This window comes from Panicum virgatum, chromosome 1N (genome assembly GCF_016808335.1).
Source record: "Panicum virgatum strain AP13 chromosome 1N, P.virgatum_v5, whole genome shotgun sequence".
Classification (NCBI taxonomy): domain Eukaryota; kingdom Viridiplantae; phylum Streptophyta; class Magnoliopsida; order Poales; family Poaceae; genus Panicum; species Panicum virgatum.
In genome coordinates this window covers 920,845-942,424 of record NC_053145.1, presented here as the reverse complement: position 1 = coordinate 942,424, position 21,580 = coordinate 920,845, and the positions used below count along the sequence as shown (strand labels likewise).

At 45.6% G+C, this 21,580-nt stretch overlaps 2 protein-coding genes across 9 annotated transcripts; both read left to right on the top strand.

Moving 5' to 3' along the window:
* The first annotated feature begins 433 nt into the window (after window positions 1–433).
* LOC120654398 lies at window positions 434–11,676 on the top strand. Of its 3 annotated transcripts, none has more exons than XM_039931922.1 (16): window positions 434–729; window positions 1,007–1,478; window positions 1,874–1,923; window positions 2,466–2,606; window positions 2,866–3,117; window positions 3,255–3,392; window positions 3,476–3,775; window positions 3,873–4,040; window positions 4,587–5,502; window positions 5,581–5,666; window positions 6,022–6,126; window positions 6,211–7,311; window positions 7,818–7,932; window positions 8,056–9,548; window positions 9,649–9,841; window positions 10,316–11,676. In XM_039931922.1, exons 2-16 carry the CDS (start codon window positions 1,016–1,018, stop codon window positions 11,296–11,298), a joined length of 6,504 nt encoding a protein of 2,167 aa, XP_039787856.1. In that variant the 5' UTR covers window positions 434–729; window positions 1,007–1,015; the 3' UTR covers window positions 11,299–11,676. The 3 variants fall into 3 exon arrangements, 2 of the variants coding, with proteins under 2 accessions (XP_039787856.1, XP_039787855.1); XR_005667059.1 differs by having other exon boundaries at window positions 499–729; window positions 7,818–9,548; window positions 10,316–11,389; window positions 11,423–11,676; XM_039931921.1 differs by having other exon boundaries at window positions 7,818–9,548.
* Window positions 11,677–13,082: 1,406 nt separating this feature from the next.
* Window positions 13,083–19,543, top strand: LOC120654397 (receptor-like serine/threonine-protein kinase NCRK). Of its 6 annotated transcripts, XM_039931917.1 has the most exons (11): window positions 13,083–13,277; window positions 15,162–15,277; window positions 16,397–16,524; window positions 16,667–16,792; window positions 16,876–16,995; window positions 17,110–17,367; window positions 17,472–17,713; window positions 17,791–18,090; window positions 18,206–18,445; window positions 18,546–18,788; window positions 18,902–19,543. In XM_039931917.1, exons 3-11 carry the CDS (start codon window positions 16,455–16,457, stop codon window positions 19,217–19,219), a joined length of 1,917 nt encoding a protein of 638 aa, XP_039787851.1. In that variant the 5' UTR covers window positions 13,083–13,277; window positions 15,162–15,277; window positions 16,397–16,454; the 3' UTR covers window positions 19,220–19,543. The 6 variants fall into 6 exon arrangements, with proteins under 6 accessions (XP_039787851.1, XP_039787849.1, XP_039787852.1 ...); XM_039931915.1 differs by lacking the exon at window positions 15,162–15,277; XM_039931918.1 differs by lacking the exons at window positions 13,083–13,277; window positions 15,162–15,277 and adding an exon at window positions 14,222–14,510.
* Window positions 19,544–21,580: the final 2,037 nt, after the last annotated feature.

Sequence of the window (21,580 nt, the reverse complement as noted above, 5' to 3'; positions counted from 1 at the left end):
TACTCCCGTAGCACTATTTGCAAAGATGGAACTCACTCCAGCGACAGCCGGCGGCAAGACTGTTGGCCCCCTCCCCCATTCACTGCTTGCCCCCCCCCCCCAATGATCAAATCTTGACTTCGCCCCTGACGTAGGTGATCCACGATGCCTCCTCGATCCTTTTTCTCTATCTCATCTCATTTCTTTTCTAACACCATGCCTAACAACTAGTGTCGTTGGCATGATTATAATATTTTTCAATCTCTCGTGTTTATATAATTTTGGTATGGCTGATTATATATCATTGTCGATGGCGCTGCGTAGGTAGAACTTATATCCTTGTACAATAAGCTTCAAATAAGTGAGAATATGTGATGGGTGGACGCGGAGAAAATGTTTTTTATTATTAATTATTTATACTGCTTCAAATAAGTGTTGGGGAGCAGTGAAGGCTAGAGGAGGTTGGGTAGAGGAGGAAGGAGGTAAATAACCCATCCACAGAGGCACAAAGGAGAGCGACGGAGGCCTCCGGGACAGGAGAGGAGGAGGAGGGCCCCCCGCCCACCGCCCGCCGCCCGCGTCCCTCCACCACCGTCTGTCCACGCGGAGCTCGCAAAACCCCACTCCCACTGCGTCGGCTGCGCAACCCCCACCGCGCCGATCGCGCCGAACCCTAGCGTCGCCGTCGCCGCCTCCGCCACCGCAATCCGGCCGCGGGGCCGCATTCCCCGCCGTGCTTGCTCCCCGGAGGTATAATTTCAGCACCCCCCGCCCGCTCCTCGTGCCCCCGCTCGCCCGTGTCTCGCTTCCGCGCTCCTTGCTTTTCGGAATTCTGGTCGTGTTCCCGATGAATGCTTACCATTTAGGGTTTGGTGTCTCTTGGTCGTAGGAGCAGCTTCCTTTCTCGTTATTGCCCTTTCTCGTTGTTGTAGGGTGGTTACTGTACGGCCGGTTCATGCTTTTGCGGTTCCTAGTTGGTGTCTTGTGACTGACAAGAAGTTTGTTCGGTGGATGATGCTATTGCTAGGGAGGCGAAATGGCAAGCAATCCAGGGGGATCATTGATAGATGGAGCAGCTGGGAGCAACACGACAAGCGGAAACGGCAGCCGGAATGCTATAAATGGTTCGCACTTGAGGTCACGCCAACTGTCCAGCTTGCCCCCTGTGAGGAGGTCAAGTCGGAGAACTCCGAACCGTTACAGGGGATATCCTCCCACGACTTTGGGCGGTGAGGCATCGGGCTGTCATGAGAAGAAGCGAAAGGCATTAATGGAGGAAGCACCCCACGGAATTCCAGAGGCAGTCAAGGTCAGTGGCTCAGCTCCTCTGACGCCGAGAGATCCAAACAGAACTTACAGCTCCAAGGACGGTGCAAAAGGCCGATCGAGTGAGCACGCCATGGTTGGGAGTGCTAGGAGTTCAACGAAGAAGCGAAAATGTATGCCTGTGAACAACTACTTGTCAGAATTCACGCCGTGCAGCAAGGGTGTTGCCACAGGTACTTCATGTTCTCACCATTCTCCATTTATCCACTTAGGTCACTTATCGCCATCACTAGGGGTCAGGCTGTTTTTTTGTGGTTTATATAGAGTTAAGCAATCTGTTGTCCATTTGCAGCAAAATCAAGGGGTTGGCTTGGAATATTTGTATGGGAATAAACTGATCGGATAGGCTCAACTCAAAATTTACAGAAATTGATGCTTGGAAGAAAAAAAAATGGAAGTTTTACCAAAAAACTTTGTGTGGCGTGAATAGATGCAAACTTGCATTTTGTGCAAACATCCACACTGGATGGGGCAGGAAAGGGAAACATGATAACCACGCTTGGCTGTTTAGGATGCCTTAGTGTCATGCAAATATGTTGACATATCTGATCTGTGTTTTATTTTGCAGCTGTAGTTACTAGATCGGAGCAATCATCTATTCCCACAAAAACAAACAAGGTATCATTATTAATATTTTTTACAGCTGATGGGTTCAACTCCACCCCTTTCAGATATGCAATACGTACTAACTGTTTTGATGTTTGGGTACTTACATGTTAGTTTGTTAGTCCTCCCTTTTAAGGCAATGAACTTTATGAAACCGAAAGACATGTATGCGATAGTCTGTGTCTTGTGAGCTATGCAGATACCTTCACTGTTTAAGATGATTGATCTTGATAATAGCCACCAAAACTTTAGTAACTGAACCTGGCTTGCTAATTCTAACTCGATGTGTTTGTGTGCATTTTACTGCACCATATGGTCTCTTGCACAGTTGCTTTTTGCCTAGCTTGCTGTCGCATCTATCATAGCATCCATGCATCTTCTCTCCCAAATAGTCCAGGAAATAATTGTGTGTGACCCTCAGGAACCACACGTCTTTTCTTGTGCTTGGATTACATGGGGAATCTAGATGTTAGACACTGGACTCGTATTTTCAATAGGTCCTGATACTAACTCATTGCTTTCCTTACTGAAATACGTGATATTGCTCTTTACAGGTTAAGGAAAGTCCATTTCAGAAGCTTCAGAGATTGCCAGATGGGTGCCATCCTGATTTTGACAATGATCATTTGTGTTCTGTTAATAAACTCCGTGAGTTCTGGCACAAGTCTCAAGGTGCTGTGTTTGTTGATGATAAGGTAAGAACCATGCAAAGTTTAGCAGCATTACAGTCTTGCACCATAAACAACTTATTTTTGGCACCTATACTTCCACATTTTCTGGTTTGTCGGTTTCTAGTTATAGTGGTATTGTTAGATATTTGGTGACATTCTTTTATCCAAATATAATGTTGCATTTCTGCATGCGGATCTTTACAGCTATATTTAGATTTTTTGATCTTTACTCCCCTTCGCACAAAAAAAGAAAGAAAATTTAATTAACTCATGTATAATGCAGGAGCATGTAATGAAGGCCATCTTATTCGTATTGTCAGTTTTACCTGATGCGTGCCAACCTTTTCTACTCCTCACAAATACTTCGCTACCCTTATGGGAGGCTGAGTTCAGTCGCTTTGCACCATGTATCAACATTATCGTGTATGACGGGGAGAAAGATGTGCACAAACTAGTTCAGAATCCGGAATTCCATGAGAACGGAAGACACACAATGTTACATGTACTCCTAGCTCACCCTGATGCTATCTTAGAGGTACTTTGTAATGAGCTTCTCAGCCCCATTAATGTTCCTTATTGGTTAGGGCACATAAATGACTCCTTTTTAACACCTTGGCACTGTCATTATTACACTTAGCAAATTCTTAACCATATTTGTCTGCCATGACACAGAACATTAAAAATTTAGAGTGCATTGGTTGGGAGGCAGTTATTGTTGACTATTGTCAAAGCTCAGTTCTGAAACACCTCAAACAACTCAAGCAACTTCCAACAGATTTTCGGGTGGTGCTTTTGAGCTCTCCACTGAAGGTGCCTTTCATCAGCTCTAAACTATAACTTTGCTTCTATACCAGTGTACAAATAATTCCATGTCGAATCTTGCTATTTTGTAGGATAATCTTCTCGAATACGAGAACCTGCTAGCTTTCCTTAACTCGGAACAAAAAGATAATGGAGCTTATGTTGATGCTGATGCCCTTGCTGTGTTGAGAGCAAGGTTTACACGCCATATTGCATATGAGCGAAAAGCGGGTTCTTCAAAATTTTTGGAGTACTGGGTTCCTGTTTACCTTTCACAAGTGCAGCTAGAACTCTATTCTTCTATGTTGCGTGCAAACTCATCTATCCTGCAGTCACAAACGGCAACTGACAGCGTTGGAGCTCTTCGTGATATTGTTATGTGTCTTTGGAAGGTTTGCTTTCAGAAAATCTATTCATTTTCAATCTGCGTTTGTATGTACATTTTCTGTGAAGTAACTGACACTGCTGCTTCTTGGCTTTATGTAACAGTGCTGCAATCACCCTTGCCCCGTTGGCCTACAACATTCACTTGCCAACACTTGTGATATAACTGAATCCACAGATGGTAGAATGCACAAGAGTGGTAAATTACTGCTGCTTGAAAAAATGATTAAAGAGATCAGGAAGAAGAGATTAAGAGTCATTGTTCTTTTTCAAGTGAGTTACACCTGCCTTTTCCTTCGCTTATTCATGCCCTAAATTCTTAGTTTTAGCAGTCATTAGACTTGTCCTGTTGCAACCATAATTGCTCATCTCCAAGATATTCTATGTCACATTTGTCAATTTATCATCTTATAAAGTTTCCAGCTACATTTTGGTTGACTCCACTGCTAGCTAGGAAAACATTAATTAGAACTGGATAGTTCTAGTTATTATGAATTTGACGAATTCTATGTTTTTAAAGCAGTAAGGCGAGTTAAGGCGAGCCACCACCGCCTTATCGCCTAGGCGACGCCTTGAAAACACTGACGAATTATCAATGGACTCTTAACAGTATCATTCTCTGTTGCTGGCATTGGCTTCGGTTTTTATATTTTTCTTGGTTATGATGTCATGAATTCTGCATAAAATCTAAGAGGGTGTAATGTCAGCCCTCTGCAGGCAGCATGTATCGAGGGCATGCTTTAGTTTTTTTTTAAAAGGACATGCTTTATTTTATGAGTTCAACATAATTTTAATTGTTTTTTTTTTGCACTGTGGCAGTCTGATGGAGCAGTTGGAGAGGGTATGGGTAATATCTTGGAAGAATTTGTACACCAAAAATTTGGCCGTGAGTCATACGAACATGTTCAAAACCGTTCAGCATTTTCAGTGAAACAAGAAGCAATGAGTATGTTCAATGACACAACCAAAGGGCGATTTGTTTTTCTGATTGATAGCCGTGCATGCCACTCCAGCATAAACCTTTCATCTGTTGATACCATTATAATTTATGGTAGTGACCTGAATCCATTAAATGATCTAAAGGCTCTTCGAAAGATCAAAATAGAGTCACAACTGAAGTATGTGCGCATTTTCCGCTTATATACTCCTTTCACAGTGGAGGAAAAGGGTCTTGTGCTTGCAAAGCAAAGCATGATTATTGATAGAAACGGCCAAGATATATTGCCTAGTTTAAGCCATTGCTTGCTAAGCTGGGGTATATCATTCCTCTTCAACAGAGTTGACAACCTTCAGCAAGATAACTGTGCTAGTAAAAGTTATGAAAGGAACACAGTATTAATGATGGATAAAGTACTTTTGGAATTCTTAGCAGAACTGTCCACAGATATTGAAGATAGCTGCAAAATAAATAGTGCAATCATATCAAGAGCTTGTATGAGTGGTGAGTTTTATTCAAGAAACATTACTCTGATAGGTGAGAGAGAGGGAGTGTCTTCACTGGATGGAGATCCACCTAAATTCTGGTTAAAGTTGCTTAATGGGAATTCCCGTTGTCAGCGCAATGAACCAATCAAAGTTCCCACTGAAGAAACTAACGAAGCCAGAAAAAAGCTTAGCAAAACAGGTGAAATTGCAGGTTCATCTTCAAAATTTTCATCAGATGTGACCAATAATAACCTGTTTCATGAAACTGGTACCCCATCCAGTGCTGATGTTCATCTACTTCCTGAAGCAGGTAAAATGATTTGAAATGGTAGTATATTCTGTTCTTAGGTGTACATATTACATTGTTCTAATACAGTTCATTCCGAAGGGACGGAAAACATGAGGACGCCTAAAAGTTATCATGCTGAACTTAAGCACGAGTTATCAAGGCTCATTAAGGTGTTAAAACTACCGGTATGTATTATGTAAGATCTGTAGTTTTTCTTTTGCTCAAAACTAGAAACAAGGATTGTGTGACGTCTGCTGTCCAGAGTTGCTCTTCTGCGCCTTTTACGACTTTCTGTGGTATGCTCAATGTTTAAATAGTCAAATGCATGTACGAAACAGTGATGTACTAGTACTACTGCTTGTTATACTTTAAAATGAAAAATAGTCCTTCTAAAGTTGTTTACTTCCTTTCTCTGCGCCTCTTGCCACATTGAGTATCATACTGATCTCATTATTTATAGAAGTTTCTGTTCCTTTGGTTTTGGACTAGTTTTTCGTTCTTCCCAGATTTAATTGGCTCTCACATGAATCACAACTGCAGGATAATGTATGCTTCAAGGCCAAGCAGCTCCTTGAGTATTGTTTAAAAAATTATCTAGTAGTGCGGGAGCCACAGTGCATACTACATGCGTTCAACATAGCCTTGGTAAGATAGGCACCCACGAGTTACTTAGTTTACTTTTACACTGGTTTTCATCTAATATAATAAGTTTTTTAATATTTGCTTCAGTGTTGGCGTGCTGCTTCTCTCCTGAAATATTCCAAGTTGGATCATCGAGAATCACTTGCCCTTGCTGCAGACTGCTTGAACTATGAATACAATGTGGAACAAATAAGATTTTTCTATAAAAGATTACGAGTCCTAGGTGGGAGAAGGAACAAAATACAGAATCATAGATTTTCCCCACATGAGAGCTCATCTGTTACCTTGAGAAGTGACCACATTTCTCCGAAGCAGGCAATGGATCTTCATGGTAACTTCACAGATGGCACTCAAGAGAGCCTGTCTGCCGCTGAGCAGATGGTTTCAGATGGGCAAGAGTTGGTATCTTCCCCAAAAGCCAACAGGGAATGTCATTTGTCAAGTGAAGAACCCCCTGGTACGACCGCAACCAAAATAATAGATTTATTTAACAACATTTTCTCCTTAAGGGGGAAGAATATCCTTGAGAAACAACAACTTGAGATATTGAAGTTGACAAGCCAGAGAGACAATCAAGTTATGAGACTGAAGGAGGTATGCCATGCAGTTGTTCATCACATTCGGAGAAGTGACATTGATGAAGAGATCAGAAAGGACCAAATAAAGCTAGTGATTAAATGGTTCACTATGCTTATGCTTGCATTTTTTGTGCACATGAAGCTCCAGCTTGCCGAACTTGATGCATCGCAATCTACAACATGGGTTAAAGAGCAAATGATGAAGGAAAAACTCAAACAGGAAGTATTATTATCAGGCCAATTAGATAAATTCCTTGATCTCTGCAATACTATACCAGATTCCGATTTCGTCATTGAGGAATTTATCCATTTTAAGAAACAAATTGGTGATAATCATGTTGATAACAGTTCAGACTTGGACTGTGACCAGCTTTTGGATGACAGATTGATGGAAGTTACTCTAGTACAAAATTTAGTTCCATCAGAGGCTTTTTCTACATGTGCAGTGAGAAATGAGCCAACAGAAGCTCATATGATGTCTGGCGTGGGAGCAGCATCAGAATCTGTAGATCTTCCAGATGACAATATCCACTGTAGATCTGATGGAACTGAATTACAAAGAGCCTGTTCTGCAAGTACTATTCCTGCAAGTCATGATTCAATAAATCAGGTATTACACTTGTCAGCTGAGTTTTTCTTTCTTTTGCTATCTGTCATACAACCACACTTTTGTTTACTATGCTTTGATTGAAATTTGTTTTGGGTTTGAAGCCTATCGAAGTTTTTATATTGTCTTTCCGGCTAAGCTTCTTGGGTGGACTGGTTAGAGGGTTGAACTTTGGGAATCGTTGAGACTCCTGTCCCAACCCGGGTTCGAAGCATGGCACCTTCTTAGAAACAAAGCCTGGGGGGAGTCTCCTCCCGCGGTCAATTTTTTTGTATTGTCTTTCTATACAAAAGAATCTTTTAAGAAATTATCTTGTTTGTTGAAAATCACTTAATGCCGTGCCATTTCATGCTTCTAGTGTACCATTGGTCTTCACTAGTGTTTAATGCCATTTCTTTTTGTGTGTTTTCTCGAACCATTGCACTTAACTTATTATTTGTGTTGATTGCCACTTGTATATGTTTCAGTGATGCCTGACTACTGATCACTGATACCCTTCTTATATTTAGGAATCGTCGACTGGTGAGGCCAGTGAACATGCCAAGAGGGACAATATTGCTGATCCAAGTGTGTTACCAGGAATTGAGACTTCTCTTGTCAAAGGAATTAATGCAGATGATGATGGTACTGCTGTGGCAGATCCAGACCACTTAGATTCCCCTATCCTGACTTCTCCACGAAACCTCATGACCCTGCAGCATTCATCTGCAGAAGCAGAACCAACTGATCCATTGCTTGCAATTACAGGTCGGGATCTGCAAACTGAGTTGCAAACATCATGCCCAACACTGGATACTCAAAATCAGATGATGTACCCTGATGATTCGAGTCAAATGAATCTTGAACAAGATACAACATCTGAAATATTGCAGGAAGGGAGAACGACTTCTGACCATTTGGGTGATTCCAGAATGGGATTTAAAGATAAAAATGTTGACACTGCTGCTGCAGATCCATTGAATTCAGAAAACCAATCTTATATTGCTCCACACAACACAACTGTCTCGCCAGATGCTTGCGAAGCTGAAACTCAGATTGATCAGTCAAGTCTACCTGCCCAACAAAACTTAGTAATTTCGGGACAACAACCAGCAGAAGCAGAACCAGAACCATCAAGTAATCTGGACACGGATGCTGCCTGGAGTTTGCAGCCTGATATTCAACCATCAAGCCTGATGTTGGATGCTGACAGCTCTCAAACAAGGTGTCAGCCAGAAACTTCACCTGTTTTGTCACAGGAAGGTAGTACATATCACCATTTGGCTGATGGCAGGATGGAGTTTGATGTAGATAATAATGGTGCTGTTTGCACACATCAAGCCCACTCAGAATCACCAAGTTTTGCTACCCCACAAAGCACTATGTTGCCATTTTCTTCGGAGGTTGGAACTCATGCTAATCTAACAAGTACGTCTTGCCTGCAAAGCAGTGATGCACCTTCAACGCCTCCAGCTGCGGTGGCAGAATCCCCTGGTATGTTGGGTGCACAGGTGGAACAGGATTTGTATCCTGAAATGACACCATCCACCTCATTTTTGGGTGTTCCAGTTCAAAGGATGCTCCTTGATGACGGGAGTCAAACATGCTGCCGACCAGATAAAGCAACTGATTTATCAGAGGAAGGTGAAGCTGAATATCTATCTTGTGCTACATGTAATCCGGCCACCTTACCAGTGTCTAGTGAAGCTGAAACTGAGAATGGTCAAGCAAGTATGCCTGCACAGGAAATGAGAAGTCCCCATGCACAACATAGTTTAGCAATTCTGCAGCTTCCAGTTGATGATATGCAGCCACCAACCTCGATCCTCCCGGAGGAAGAAGAAAGGGCTGGTATGTTGTGCACCACAGCAGCTCGGGATTTGCAACATGGAACAGAACCGTCAGTCACTGCACAGGATTTGCAGCCCGAAGTGCAGCCATCATCTCCAATGCACGATCAACCTGCAGAAGCAGAAGGAGCAGGTACATCGGGGACTGCCATTTCGGCTCAGAATTTGCAAGTTGAAACACAATCGGCAACCTCAGTTCAGCATATCCCACCTGAGAGAACACACCCTGATGAGAGGATTCAAATAGGTCTTCAGCCAAACACAACATTGAGCCCTGAGCAGCTCACCCAATTCTTTACAGTGGCACCTGCAGCATCTAACAGTTTTTTATGTAGTTCTGAACCAATGATAAATGAGTTGGGAAGACTGAACTACATGATTGATATGCTTAATAAAGAGCATGAAAAGAAGGTTTGCATTATTTTTCTTCTGTGCTGTGCTTTTTACCCTTAATTTAGATTGCATATGCTAATCGTGAGAATTTTCATGTCTTCATTCTCTGCATGTACAGAAATTACAACTTCAAACAGAGCGCAACCAAGAAATGGATAAGATAATGAAGAAATATGAGTTGTTACTTCAAAAGGAAAAGTGCATGTATGATCGATGGACCACATTTTTTAATGATACTTACAGGAAAGTTTTTATGCAGCACTCATTAGCTGAGAATTGGGAGAAAAATATGAAACCAACCCCAGCTCAAGGTACCATTACCAGTGTAACTTTCTAAATGATGTTCTAGGATTGTAATTAGTCTTTCAGTGCAAAACCCTCGGATCAAATTTCTAATTTGGTGTTTTTGGTCTTTGTGATGTCTATATCTAATGCAGCTCTTCCAGTCTACATTTGCTTTTGATTTTCTTATGAGATTGAAAACTTTTTGAGTAATGTTAAGCATTTTGATCTCACTCAACTCAGTTGACCTGTATCCTGCTTATATTTGGTTTTTCTTTTATGGTGGATTTATGGCCTGTATCGCAGCTTGCGAGGAGTTCCGTTCTAGTACCATATTTTCCCCAATTCTTGTGCTGTAGTGCCACATGTTATGCCTGTATCGGCTAGTTGTATTACTTAATTACAATGATCTGCATATTTAGATCTGACATAGTTGTTGAGTTTAATGTTTCTCATTCCTAGGAACATGTGAGTAATGGTTTGCTTCTTCCTTTTTTATACAGAGAGATCTGCGAGCCCCAGAATTCGGCAGGTGGTTCGGCCATCAGCATTTGAGGCTGCCCAGCTGCAACAAGTCTTACCTGGAAATCTTTATAGAACAACGCCATCACCTGTTGGTTCAATGCCTGTGCGAAATGGAAGCTTCATAGCTGCTGGAACACAATCACGTGGATCTGTTCCTCTCCTCCAGCAATCACGTGGAACACAGTCATGGTCTGCTCTGGTTCGCGGAGATCAACAACAACTTGGTGTTATCAATCCAGGAATTACATCGTCGAGACAGTACACCCCTGGTTTGTTGGAAAGTGCCCCATTAACCTCCATGGCAGCAGGCTCAGTTCACTTTCAGCAAGCAATGCCATCAGCATCGAACTCAGTTCCATGTTTCCCAGTATCCTCACTGCTACCAGATTCTGCCCCAGTGTCAATGGCAAATTTTGTGCAGTCTCCTAGCACAATCCCATTTGCCATGGCAACCCAACAAGCACCGGGCCTGATTCCAGGTTTGCATCACATGCCAGGTGGTCCACTGAATGGCGTGGCGGGTATTTGGCAAGCTGGAGGTCACCTAGCAGGTACCAACCAGGCTGCACCTGAACCTAGTGCAGATGCGCTGCGGCTCTTACAACGACAGTGGGCCCACACCATGGCACCACCAAGCTCAGTTCAGCAAACAGTGGCAGCATCGGCATCGAATCCACATCCAGGCCCTGTGGCGACCTCAACAAACCGGTATCTCAGGGCAGTCCAGCAGGCACTGATTTCGAATCCGGCTCTAAGCAACGTGGCAGGTCAAGTGAACGCAGCAGGGGCAGGAGTTTGGCAGCACGGTGCAGCTCTCCCAGCAGTTGCCAGTCAGCCTACTGCTCCTGCACCGGCCTCGTCGAACGCGCAGCCGGGGGCCAGGACTGGGCCGCAGACTAGTGGCGCGGGGGCCCAGGGAGGGTCGGGTGAAGAAGTGGTGTGCCTATCTGATGACGATTAGTATTTAGGAGTAGCAGCAGTAGTAGTGTTGGCATGGGTTGGATTAGAGGTGCTGATATCTGAGCCGGCCGGCCCCTTTAGCAGCATCCGTGGTAACCACCAAGGGAATGGCGCTGGTGAGGGTAGTGCATCATCAGGCATTTTGGGGCAGCACAGCAGATGGTAAGTAGTACAGGTAGTGAACTTTGTAGAGCGGCGGATTTGTTTGTTTGTGGTTGGACGGATTCCTTGATGCGGGACTGGAATGCTTGTTGACTAGTAGTATGTATAGTGTGGTGTCGTGAGATATAGAAGCTGCTTACAGGTACTCATCACTCTTGTTAATCTAGTGCCCCCCAGTGGCTGTGGCTGTGTGAGGGAGAGTTTGCTGCTTGTGTTAGGCTAATTTGAGTTGAATATGTTTGTTTGCGTGGTGGCTTGAGCCTTGGGATCGGATCTGGTGACCTGCAGGCAGGCAGGCAGGCAGCAGAGAGAGTATGGCATGGCATGTAATGTTTGTGGAGGTCACATGCCGATCCGATCCACCAAGGCCAAGTCGTCGGCGGCCTGAATCCCACCCAGCATGTGGAGGAGGAATGCCAAGTCAAAGTGTTATGGTAGGTAGGGTCGTGTGGACATGGGGGTAGTTTTTATTTTTTTTTCTTAAAAAAAAAGACGTGGGTAGTGCTTGCTGAAGGTTGTTGGGTGAGACCGAGACCGAGACCTGATGGATGATGCCCGGTGCCAAGTACTAGTGGTACGACTTTTGTGTATGTTCTGGATGTTGTTTGTAGGTGGGTGGGTATGATGTTTCTTCACTCGAACGCCGAATGTGAAAGAAAACATGTTGGTTCGGATTGATTGGTTTGGAGACTGAGGGCGGGCTGGCTAGGCTAGTACAAAAAAGATGACCATTGACATGAGACGGCAAGCTAGCTGATGTCGGTCGTGCGGTGGCCGCCGGTGGGGATTGATGATGAAATGAAACTCAGCGGTGCCGGTGCTGATGGTGGTGCGGTGACGGTGACGGGTTTGGTTTGATTCGGAGTACTCGCTGCGCCTGCGACTGCGACTGCGAGGGAACAAGGGACGACGTGCGGACAAAGGCTAGCTGCTTGCTATTGCTACTCCTGCAAGCGAGCAAAGCAAGCAAGATAGAATGGTTGCTGCATGATGGTCACGTCACCCTCCTCATTTATGCACGCAGGCAGCACACGGTGCCTGCCGCAGTCACGCCCCCCTCACCTCCTTCGTTACTCTTCACCCGTGCTGCTACCGTTTTCCCCAAAGAAAACCTGTCTTGTTTAGCTGCGCCCGTAAAATTTTTGAAATAGAATTTTTACACATTTAAAGTATTAAAAATAGAATTTTTACACATTTAAAGTATTAAATATAGACTAATTACAAAATTAATGGCATAACTCGTCTGTAAACTACGAGACGAATCTAATGAGTCTAATTAATTCATCACTAGAGTATGTGTACTGTAGTAATTACTGTAGTAATTTAGTGTCTAATTATAGCTTAATTGGGCTCATTAGATTCGTCTCGCAATTTACAAGCAAACTATGCAATTTATTTTTTATTTCATTTAAATTTAATACTCCATACATATAAGATTTTCTTTCGATAGATTTGGAATTTTGAATTTTACATCTAAACAAGAGCTGGATTGATGAATCGCTTCATTTCATTCCGGTGTACCCAGAGCATTCAAAGCCCTGCGACTGTGAGGCTCCTCTCTCTCTCTCTCACGCTCCAAGAACAAGAGGGTCCCAGCGGCCAGCGCAGCGCAATATCTCTCTCTCTCTCTCTCTCCACGTTGACGCACACCAAGTGAGTGCAGTGCTCCGGCGGGCCTCCGGGGAAGGGAAAGGGTCGGCGTCAGGGAGGGTGACGAGGAATCTCCAAAGAGGTCAGGAGGTGAGGTGAGGTGTGGTCAATCCATGGAGACGGAGCCCCATGGAAGACGACCATCAGCTGCTTGCTTCACTGCCTGAGGTACCCCCTTCCCCTTCTCTTCTCCCCTCCCCTCTCATACCGCCGCCGCGCTCTGGGAAGCACAGCAGCCAAGCTCTCTGCCTGGCTGCCTGCAACAGCAACAGCAACAGGAACATACCCCACTGCTCTTGCTCATGCTCGCGACTAGATTGCTGCCACCAATTCCGGTTCCTCTTCCTCCATGGCTCCCCCTTCTTCCACCTCTCCGCGCGCCAGCAGGATGTCTGGATGTGCCTCTCTCACAGATGCATACATGGAGCATCTGCCGACCGCTCTTCTTGCATTTACTTTTTTTTTCTAATTATTTCTTACAGTATTACCGATGCATACATGGAGCATGTCTGAACCTTTGGCAATTTTCGCTTAGGCTGAACCATCACCACCTGTGGTGTGGTGTTCTACCACTCAGGTGCTGCTGTTCTGGGAACAATTCTGCTCCCGAGCTCAGACAGGCTGCCTGCATTCCACGCATCAATGCCACCGTTCCTGTAGCTTTCACCGCTGATCCGGTTGGTGACTCTTACCAATCGCAGGACCCACCCCACTCTGCTACCGGCCATCAATCTCTCTCAACTCACCATCAACCAAACTGGTGAGTGAGGGAGCCTTCTCTTCTTCCATTTCTCTTCCCAACAGCAGTCACCAATCCATGATCAACGTGCTGCCGGCTCGGTGCTTCTTACAGATTCGATCTCGGCCGTACGTTTAGAACCGGCTAACTATATAATCAGCATTCAGCAGGGCAAAGGGGGAGATGCCTTTTCGGCTTTTTGTTTCTCTCGTCTCTGACAGAATGATGCCCCCAGCCCATCTGCCTTCCTTGGCCTCTTCCCTTCCTTTTATCACGCTGCAGATGCAGAATACAGAATCATTCGTTCATTCGCCCTCTGCAGCGCCAACTAGTTTACTCCCTTCGAGGAGATGTGGTAACTTTTTTTTTCAAACCTGGAGATTGACTCCTCCACCGGGACCTTAACCATCCTTCTTTCTTTACTGGCGAAAGAGGGACTCCTAGATACATCTTTCTTTTTACCTCCCCAATGCGCGCGCTCACTCACTCACACTCACAGGTCAGGTGACTGATGCATTAGCGTTCACATGTTTCACCGTCCAACATTGACTAGGATCAACACATGCATGGTCTAGATCGGGGAATTCACTTCTCTGCCACCGATGCAATTCACGATGCAATTCATTCACTTAACCAGTAGTGAATGAGGAAAAGAAATGCAGGTAGGCATGCTCCTTGTTGAAAGACAACAAGAAACAAGTTGAGTACTCTACCTATCATGCCACTACTACCAGTAGTTAGAGAAAGGGAAACAAGGTGTTTTCCCTTTTCTTTTCTTGATGAGCATACCAAATTTTAGTGACACCGGAGGAAAGCGATAGCCAGTCCAGAGCCAGCCACACGCAGACACGCACACGCTTCTGCTGTCCTGCGTGCTGTGTCCACTTCTACATAAGCTGAAAAATACATGCCGTAGCCGTAGCGGATCTTCAGTTCCGCTGTTGATTTGAAGATTTTATACATGTATGTGTCAGGTAGCATGTCCCATTTTGCAGCGTAAATGGCTTCCCCTCGTTTTTGAAAAAAAAAGAGAACATTGCCGGGAAGCAACACATGGCAACAATCTCATTGTTACATTATCATTTTCTTTCTGTATTGCTATCTTCACCTACCGTGCTTAACCGTCACGGACCCAGATAAATAAAACGTTAGATTAGTAGTAGTTTAGTACAGCCTTCGTGTTAATATATTCTTTGCGATGCCAGGTGGCTACAAAAGCAATTTAATATTTTGTTGCATCTGAAGATAGTGCTCTTCATGCTCCTTGAATATGCTTGCTGGTTTACATTCACGTATAGCATTGCTTTCTGTAGGAGGGGAGAAATTTTGGGCATAAAGGTCAGATCATGGAGGACCAACAACTTGGTCAATTTACTATAACCCAATAGTTTATTTTAAGTTCTGGATCCATGAGAAATCTTGTATTACGGTATGTGTTAGATAAAATGCTATTGATGTGTATCTTGCAACTAATTTAGCATTCAACGATTCTTTGGATGGATTGCACCACCAAAACAATTTTAAATTAGGATCAATGATCGATTCACTACCAAGATAACATCATATTTTAAGCTCCAGGCTGCAGTGGTAGTTGCAGAGGGCACATCCATAGGCGTGCATTTAGGGATGGGATGCAGCTATCAAATTAATGAAGATTGTGAAATGGACAATTGATTACTGCAAGAAACCTCTCGTTCTTGGCCGACAGAATCCAGTGGCTGAAATTGAGTTTACATCTTATGATTGTGATTATCGTCATTGTTGACGATTTTTAAAAGTAGGTTACTATCAGCCTATCAGGTTCACGAAATCTGCCCTGTTTTGACTTTTGATTGTTTTTTTTTTTTGAAATTTGGTAACACAGCATGTTGCTGTGAACAAGTTGAACTTCGGGAATAATCTGCGCCCATCATTCAAAACTTCTTGTCAACATTCTTCTGCCATTTTCTCGCACAGGCTAGATCTCTGATCACCTCCAGAATTGGCAACTGTCGCACCCAACATTACAGGCCAGATGTCCTTTTAAGTTATAATCCAGTGTTGAATGCCCCAATTAGAACAATGCACCTGCACCTAAGTACAGGGAGCCTCGTTTTAGCCTTTTAGGCCTACTACTACCTCTATTGTATATATAGTGCTGTAGGTTGAGATGTCTCCCGTCTTGCAAGCTGCTCCACTGAGTGTGCTAATATTCTTTTGGAAGCAAACGTATATTTGTCAAACTAATATTTGATAGCTTCTGACACTTCATTGGAATTTCCTGCATTGCGTATAAGCTGCCCCTCTTGTCTATCTGTCCTTAAGCCTTCATCTCTCCCCCACCTTTCATCTTTCCTGCCTCTTTGTTTTTTGCTTTACCTATTCTCCTAGGCACGTTGTGGTATATTATGATACAGTCAGTCAACCATGTACTTGCTAAATTTCAAAACGTGATGATACTTGTTCATTGTGCTCTGCATGTATTTGGGTGATGTTTTCCATTCCTTTTTGGTCAACAAGCTATGGTTTCAAACACGGCGATACTTATTTTTCCATCATTATTTTTCAGAGATTGCACTGAATGCCCTATTTGATGTTCCCCCAATTCTCTATTTGGGCGCTAGCTGATGGATCTCCACATGAAACTTCTCCTGGTCTCCCTCAGCTGTGTTCTTCTGATGCAGGCAGCATCATGTGGTAAGTTCTATATGTCATGAATATACTGTACTTCTATTTCTGTAGCTGTTGTAGTGTTGTGGCAAATGGTTGCAAAATTAAAAGAAAATTCAATGGCTGATGGAAGGAGACAATATCTGATACACATGATGCTGTTATTCAGATGGCACCACTGGCGAAACTGAAATGACAAATTGGACATGTGTATGCGCAGCTCATCCGCTAGGTGAATCTAACTCTAGCAGCAGCCTGTTTTCCAATTGCTCTTCGTCCTGTCATTGCCAGCAAGGTAAAGGGCAGTCAATTAATATCTCTCGGAACTTCAAGATATCATTATTACCAATATGGTACCTGAATTGGGGATTCGGGCAGATGAGAATGGGAACATGGGGTCATGGAACTGCACATGTGCCTCTGACAAGACCCTTCAGAAAGAAGAACATTCTATGTTACATGATAGGAGTTGCTTCACTTCCTGTAACTGTACATCCGGTATGCAAAATGTTCTTGCTCAATGATTCAGAATTTCAGATATACAAACCACGTAGAGGCTGAATGTTCAAGTGAAATTCGGGTTACTGAATGTGGTCTGCTTAATATCTCCAGGAAGTTCAGAGGAAGGGAAAAGGCATGTCTCCAGTAAAACAGTCATAATTACACTCCTAGTGTGTGTGGTTCTCACCACTACTGCTTTCCTTGTCACCACTGTATACTACTTTCGCCGCAAGGATGCGCTCTCTCCTCGTTCGCAGATATACTACTTTGATAAATACACTAGCTGGAGTAGCAGATCAAACCTTGTCAGCCATCGATCATCTCCTCTGCCCCAACTGAAACTGAAACCAAGACTCAGTGTTCTCAAAGGCAAGCTTAACGTATTTATTTTCTCTGCCTGCAATTTGGTTGTTCTACTTGATTGATAACCTGAAAATTGATACCCTGTTTTTATTTTATTATTGCCCCTGCAGAGTTTCTATGTAGCTGCCCTATCATTTGTGGGGGTGAAAGTGGTGCATTCCCGGGTGTTATCATCCGGTTTTCGTACTCAGAGTTGGAGGAAGCAACAGGGAAATTCTCAGACGAGCATCTTATCGGAGTTGGTGGGTCAAGCAAGGTATACCGAGGCCAGCTTAGCGATGGCAAAGTTGTTGCCGTGAAAAGGCTTAGGCCCCTGGGAGGTGCAGACGAAGACTTCGAATTCCTGTCTGAGGTATGCAATACTCATCAAAAGCTGCAATCTTTGCATATACCATTGCAATTTCCTTACTTCTCATATGTGATGAATAGATCGAGCTGCTGTCGAGGCTGAACCACTGCCACGTGGTGCCATTGCTGGGGTACTGTTCAGAGATCCAGAGCCGGCAGCTGGAGAGGCTGCTGGTATTCGAGTGCATGTCCAATGGCAACCTCAGGGATTGCCTGGACCTGAAACAAGGCAGGAAGCCCATGGACTGGCAGACCCGGGTGAGCATCGCGCTCGGTGCCGCCAGGGGGCTGGAGTACCTGCATGAGGCGGCGGCACCACGGATCCTCCACCGCGACATCAAGTCCACCAACATCCTCCTGGATGACAAGTTCAGAGCCAAGGTTGGTGATTTAGTTAGTGACCTGAAATGCTTGTCACTGAATGCTGCAACTCATGCTAAGATTCTTTGTGTGTGTGTGTGTGTGTGTGTGTGTGTGTGTGTGTGTGTGAGTGCAGATCACTGACCTTGGCATGGCCAAGTGCCTGATGAACGACGGTGTGACGAGCTGCTCGAGCTCCCCGGCACGGATGTTGGGCACGTTCGGATACTTCGCGCCAGAGTACGCCATCGTGGGCAAGGCGTCGCTCAAGTCGGACGTGTTCAGCTTCGGCGTCGTGATCCTGGAGCTCATCACCGGCCGGCTGCCCATCCACAAGTCGTCGTCCACCAGGACTGACGAGAGCCTCGTCATCTGGGTACGTGACTGTGACTTGCTGTTCGTTCAAAGCAAGCAGCCGAAGCCTACCAAATTTGTTGCATGGATGAAATAATGATGGAGATGGCAATGGTGCGCAGGCGACGTCGCGGCTGCGGGACAGCAGGCTGGTGGTGACGGAGCTGCCGGACCCGACGCTGCAGGGCAAGTTCCCGGCGGAGGAGATGCAGATCATGACGCACCTGGCGCGGGAGTGCCTGCAGTGGGACCCGGAGGCCAGGCCTACCATGACCGAGGTCGTCCAAATCCTCTCCACCATCGCCCCGGCACTCCATGGAACGAAGCGCCGGAACCTCCCCATCGCCGCCGCTTTCAACCTCACGGTCAGTGCTGTCTCGATCTGATCATGGCTTCATGCTAGACAAAGCAAGCATGCCATTGCCACGCACTGATCAAGGCGCCCTGACACTGCAATCTCAATTTGCCAATTCTGCAGCCGTCGCCGCACGTCGGAAGATGCGATCCAGAGCCCGCTAGCATCGAGAGGCAGCAGGAGTGCTCGACGACGTCCGTGCAGTGGCAGCAAGGGCGGTGCGCCCCGCCGCCGGGCCGTGCGTCCTGGCCCGGCGACAGGAGCAAGGGCGCGGCGGGCGGCGGTGCGGTGGTGTCGGGTGAGCTGGTGAACGGGATGCTACTGATGACGAGCCCCCACGGGCGGAGCAGCTGGCGGCCGCCGCCGGGCGACGAGGAGGAGGAGGTGGTGGACCTGACGGAGCCCCGGCTGGAGACGTTCACGCCGGCATTGTTCAGATGATTCATTACTCCGTGTGCAGTCGCCGGCTCGCCGCCGTGGCTCATCCAACTGGCTGCAGCATGCCCATGCTTGGTCCCCGTGCGCATCCTCCGCTCCGCCGCCTCGTGCGCTTTGCGGTCGCGACCTTGCCGGCCATCACCGGCGACACCAGCATCGGTCGCCATTCTCCAACACGCATTAATACGTGTTCTGTGTGTGGCTGCCATGCCGCACCTGATGAATATACCAGCCGTACCGAGAAATCCTAATAGCAAAACAGCTCAAACAGTTGATAATCTATCTATATACTATATATATACTATAAAAAATCTAAAACAATTGAAACCCTTTCTCACCCATAGGGTCCGCCTTACCCTTCACGCCGGACCCATCTGTCGGGGCCGATGGAGGTGGGAGGGGGTGGAGACCCATAAAAATCACATGTTAAGAAGCATTTCCACCAGAAAGATATTTTTTTTCTCACCAAACGGTTTTCATACCGGCCCGCGTACCTGTTCAGCCTCAGCCGGTCAACACGCGCTTCTCCTTTCCTCTGCTCCGAGCGCTTGCCTTCTACCCTCACCACGCGCACGCCACCGTCGCCGCCTGATGGCGCCCGCGTGCCACCGCCTCCTTGCTTGCCGCGCGAGCGCCACTGCCTCCTCTCTCGCCGCGCGCGCACCACCTCCCCTCCTCCCGCTCGCCACCGCCTCCTCCCACTCGCCGGGCGCACGGCGCCGACGCTGAACCTGCACGCCGCTTCCTCTCTCGCCGCGCACACGCCACCTCCCCCTCCTGCTCGCCACGCGCCACCGCTTCCTCCCCTCCCACTCGCCGGGCGTACGCCGCCGACGTTGAACCTGCACGAAGGCGAGCAGCCGAGCGAGAGCCCAAACAACTGGGAGAAGCGTAGAGACATCTGCGTCAGCGTCAGTGACATTTTTTTTTGAACATTACTATGAGCACTGGCTATCATTCCCCTCTGGGGAAATTCCCCGGTGCGGCACCCACGTTCGCCCTGGGAATCCAACCGTGCGGGCAGCCTGGCCACTGCCAGCGCTACCAACCGAGCTAGAACTCGTCCGCCAGTGTCAGCGACATCACCAGCTACTCCTCCACCATCCTCTGCACCCTGCAAGGTGAGCGGTGGTGATACACGTGATTCGGCTGACAAATCATGGGAGCCTGGGCTATCGCATCTCTTGTGTTAAATTGATTTGGTTCAGATATAAGTAGTCCTGCTGCAGACTAAGGATGAAATTGAACTCGATGACATTCTGAGCTATGTTTTTATTTCCTTCAGAATTCCTAACTAACACTCGAGTAAAGTTCTATTTCGTGTATCTCTAGATTTTCCCCGTCTTGATCTCTTCTGCTCCTCCTCTGCGGCCCAGTTATGTGACGCTGCCCGGCCTGCCCCCGCTACCTGCTGAGGATTCACCGATTGGGCCTGACCCAGTAACGAAGCAAACCACCCTGACCTAGTAACGAAGTGGCCCAACCACCGATTGGGCCTTCGTGTCCTTGCTGCTTACCGAATCAGGATTCCTTAAGTGCCACTTCAACCACGTTGCTTTTTTATAGTTAAATACTTAGCCTCAGAGTGTGATTTTTCTAATTTGATGTATTTATATATGTTATGTATGTTCCTTTTTGGCTCAGATCAGCTTGTGCTGTTTTTTATGTTTCCTCTTCTTCTGGCTTAACGTATTTTTTATTCTGCTGATTCTATTTCTTGTTTAAGTAATAATTTTAATATTAAAGTTGTTTTTTATTTTGCAGTGTGACATTTCTTTGGGTCAGATCAAATTAATGGAAAGACTTGTAATGTTTTGTAGGTCCATGAAACAAATACTCTTGTGATCTGTACACAAAGAATTTATTATCTACCTACGGGAGGCTTCCCTTACTTTTTGAGTGATATGCAGCTAAATTTTTAGCTGGTTTCCACCACGCAAGTTAGTGGACAAAACCGAGTGATTTTTATCTTCTCAACACTCAAGTTTTTGCACCTGCCAATGCCACGTGGTGCCATTCTACTGGCTTCAAAAATTGATTGGCGGTATTATATTGATCGTTAGGGAGTCATTCCCATTTCCTTTCCTTTGCCCCTTTTAGCAAAGAGGTACGCTGCTTGGATTGGTTAATGCTAGGATTTGTTTGATCTGGTTGAAGTTTTGTGGGATCCTTGATGAAAGCTGACATACCCATACCAGAGTTACTTGCTAGACAAATTTCCAAACAAATATAGCATGACTGAATTATGCGACATATATTGACATTTGCTTGGAACTTAAAAGTTAAACTCCAAATAGGAATATATCGCTGGAAGCTACCAATTCTTGGATGCATATAAATTAAATGGCCTTTTGTTTCTAAAAT